The 2,933-nt window shown below is 39.2% G+C and overlaps 1 protein-coding gene across 1 annotated transcript; it reads left to right on the forward strand.

Moving 5' to 3' along the window:
- Positions 1-880: 880 nt before the first annotated feature.
- LOC123609666 (putative olfactory receptor 2B3) lies at positions 881-2,230 on the forward strand. The gene has a single exon (XM_045500841.1). It carries the CDS (start codon positions 922-924, stop codon positions 1,855-1,857), a length of 936 nt encoding a protein of 311 aa, XP_045356797.1. The 5' UTR covers positions 881-921; the 3' UTR covers positions 1,858-2,230.
- The last annotated feature ends 703 nt before the right edge of the window (positions 2,231-2,933 follow it).

Here is a 2,933-nt window from a genome sequence, read left to right on the forward strand (position 1 = left end):
GTCATGTTACCCTCCTTTACAGTACCCTATTCTCTGTCTAGCATCACTCACTATGTTCACACTTGTAAATTCCAATGGTGTAAGTCCTACTAATGACCTTGCATTTAAAAACACAAGGTGGATTGAGAAACTTAAGTGCACTTGGGTTTTATCTCTTAACTGATAACTTATCTGATAACTGATAACTTCCACACTAAGGAAAATCAACTTGATTATTTGATTCTTGCTGTTCTATTTGGTGTATAATCACTGGCATGTGGTCTTTAATCAGTCTTGCTGTGTTCTCTGTATACAGGGGAGGAGATATGGTATAGAAAAAAGAATGGCCTTTAGGTCCAGGATTTGGGTCTAGCCCTCACCACTACTGGGTATGCAGATTATTCATGCTCACTGAGTCATAATAGCAATAAAATGTAGATTTTCATCTATCTGCCACATTTAGTCAAGTAGCAATTAGATTATCAGGTGAAAATCTGATATGGGTACTAAGGAGTGTACCTGTTTTGATGAGCACAAATGTGTGTAAGTGTCAATCACCATACTGTACAGCAAAATCTAATGTACACCTGAAGATACTTTGTGCACACATAACAAAATGGAGAAAAATTGAAATGTCTTGGGCATTTACAATCGTCTGTGCTCCCTGCATATACGTTTATATACTTTGTCATTCAAAAGTAATGATTTACCTCATAAAGTTAAACATAACTGCTAAGACACAACTACTTTCTAACCTAAGAGAATCATATCATATTTCATAAACTATAAATTTATAGTAACTTATGATTACCATCAATTATGTTTGGTGTTGAATCATTCATTATAATTAATGTAAGTTCGGTTTCAATTATAGTTTTCAATAATTATCTACTGACTACTTTCCTATTTTATACTTTTAGGAAGAAAAATAAGTGAGTCATCATGAATTGGGTTAATGAGAGTTCCACAAGAGAGTTTATACTACTTGGCTTCTCAGACAGACCCTGGCTACAAATGCCCCTGTTTGTGCTTCTATTAATATCATATACATTCACCATCTTTGGCAATGTGTCCATCATGATGGTGTGCATTCTGGATCCCAAACTTCATACACCCATGTATTTCTTCCTCACTAATCTCTCCATCTTAGATCTGTGCTATACCACAAGCACAGTCCCTCATATGTTGACAAATATTTGTCGCAACAAAAAGACCATCAGCTACGGTGGCTGTGTGGCACAGCTCATCATCTTCCTGGCCCTGGGAGCTACTGAGTGTCTCCTCCTGGCTGTCATGTCCTTTGACAGATATGTGGCAGTCTGCAAACCCCTGCACTACGTAGTTATTATGAATCATTGGTTCTGCATAAGGGTGGTAGCCTTCTCGTGGTTCACTGGCTTTGGTAATTCAGTGTTGCAGTCTTCCTTGACCCTTAACATGCCACACTGTGGTCGCCAGGAAGTGGACCACTTTTTCTGTGAGGTGCCTGCCCTTCTCAAGTTGTCGTGTGCTGACACAAAGCCCATTGAGTCTGAGCTCTTTTTCTTTAGTGCATTATTTCTGCTAATTCCAGTGACATTGATCCTCATTTCCTATGGCTTTATAGCTCAAGCAGTGTTGAGAATCAGGTCAGCAGAAGGACGACAAAAAGCTTTTGGGACATGTGGGTCCCACATGGTTGTGGTCGCTCTCTTTTTTGGTACAGCCATCTACATGTATCTACAACCACCTTCATCCACCTCTAAGGACTGGGGAAAGATGGTTTCCCTCTTCTATGGGATCATTACACCCATGTTGAACCCCCTTATCTACAGCCTTAGAAATAAAGATATGAAGGAGGCCTTCAAGAGCGTGATGAAAAAAATCTTTTTTCTGTAAGAAATAAGTATTCCATTGTGATGAGGGTCCTCTATGAGTTTCTATCCTTGCAAGTGGTGATAACATTTGAACTGATTTCCTACTTTCCAGGCTCTTATGATTTCACTGCATTCTACCAACAGTTAGAAACGTCCTCCTTTGTTCAAAGGCAATGCTGAGATACCTTTTCTAAGTTAAAAAGCTTTTTGCTTTCCAGAAGTTCCCCCAATGCACTCTGTTCCTTGAGGACACTTGGATGGTTGATCTTCCTGTTTATATATGATCTGTTCTAGTACCACCTGGTCTTAACATCTTAGTTTGTGACTTCTACACCTTTATTATCAAATAGCTTATGATCTCAAGCAAAAGAGTTCCCATCAGCACTGAAGCCCTCAGTCACTTCACCCTCACACCCCTTGATAAATCCATCATGTGTTCCTTCCAGAGTTGTTCGCTGTGTGTAGACTGCCTCCAATCTAGTGGGCTCCAACTAGTTAGGAGTGCACATCTGATACTAGAAACTTGAAAGGTCAGCTGAGCTTCATTTCCTGCTCTATTCTTTTTTTGTATTTATTTTTTATTTTTATTTTATTTTATTTTTAATATTATTTATTGAAAAATTGGTTTCCATACAACACCCAGTGTTCATCCCAACAAGTGTCCTCCTCAATTCCCATCACCCACGTACCCCTCTCCTCTATCCGTCATCAACCCCCAGTTTGCTCTCAGTATCCAAGTGTCTCTTATGGTTTGCCTCCCTCCCTCTCTGTAACTTTTTTTTTGCTTTCTCTCCCCCATGAACTTCTGTTAAGTTTCTCAAGATACACCTATGAGTGAAAACATATAGTATCTGTCTTTCTCTGACTGACTTATTTCACTTAACGTAATATCTTACAGTTCTATCCACGTTGCTGCAAATGGTCACATTTCATTCTTTCTCATTGCCAAGTAGTGTCCCACTGTATATATAAACCACATCTTCTTTTTCCACTCGTCAGTTGATGGACATTTAGGTTCTTTCCATAATTTGGCTATTGTTGGAAGTGCTGCTATAAACATTGGGGTACAAGTGCCCCTATGCATCAGTACTCCTGTAT

The sequence above is a fragment of the Leopardus geoffroyi genome, chromosome B2, assembly GCF_018350155.1.
Source record: "Leopardus geoffroyi isolate Oge1 chromosome B2, O.geoffroyi_Oge1_pat1.0, whole genome shotgun sequence".
NCBI classification, from domain to species: Eukaryota; Metazoa; Chordata; class Mammalia; order Carnivora; family Felidae; genus Leopardus; species Leopardus geoffroyi.

What these genes read in the sequence shown, in the direction of transcription:
- LOC123609666 (XM_045500841.1), top strand. Translation starts at nt 922, where the DNA reads ATGAATTGGGTTAATGAGAGTTCCACAAGAGAGTTTATACTACTTGGC.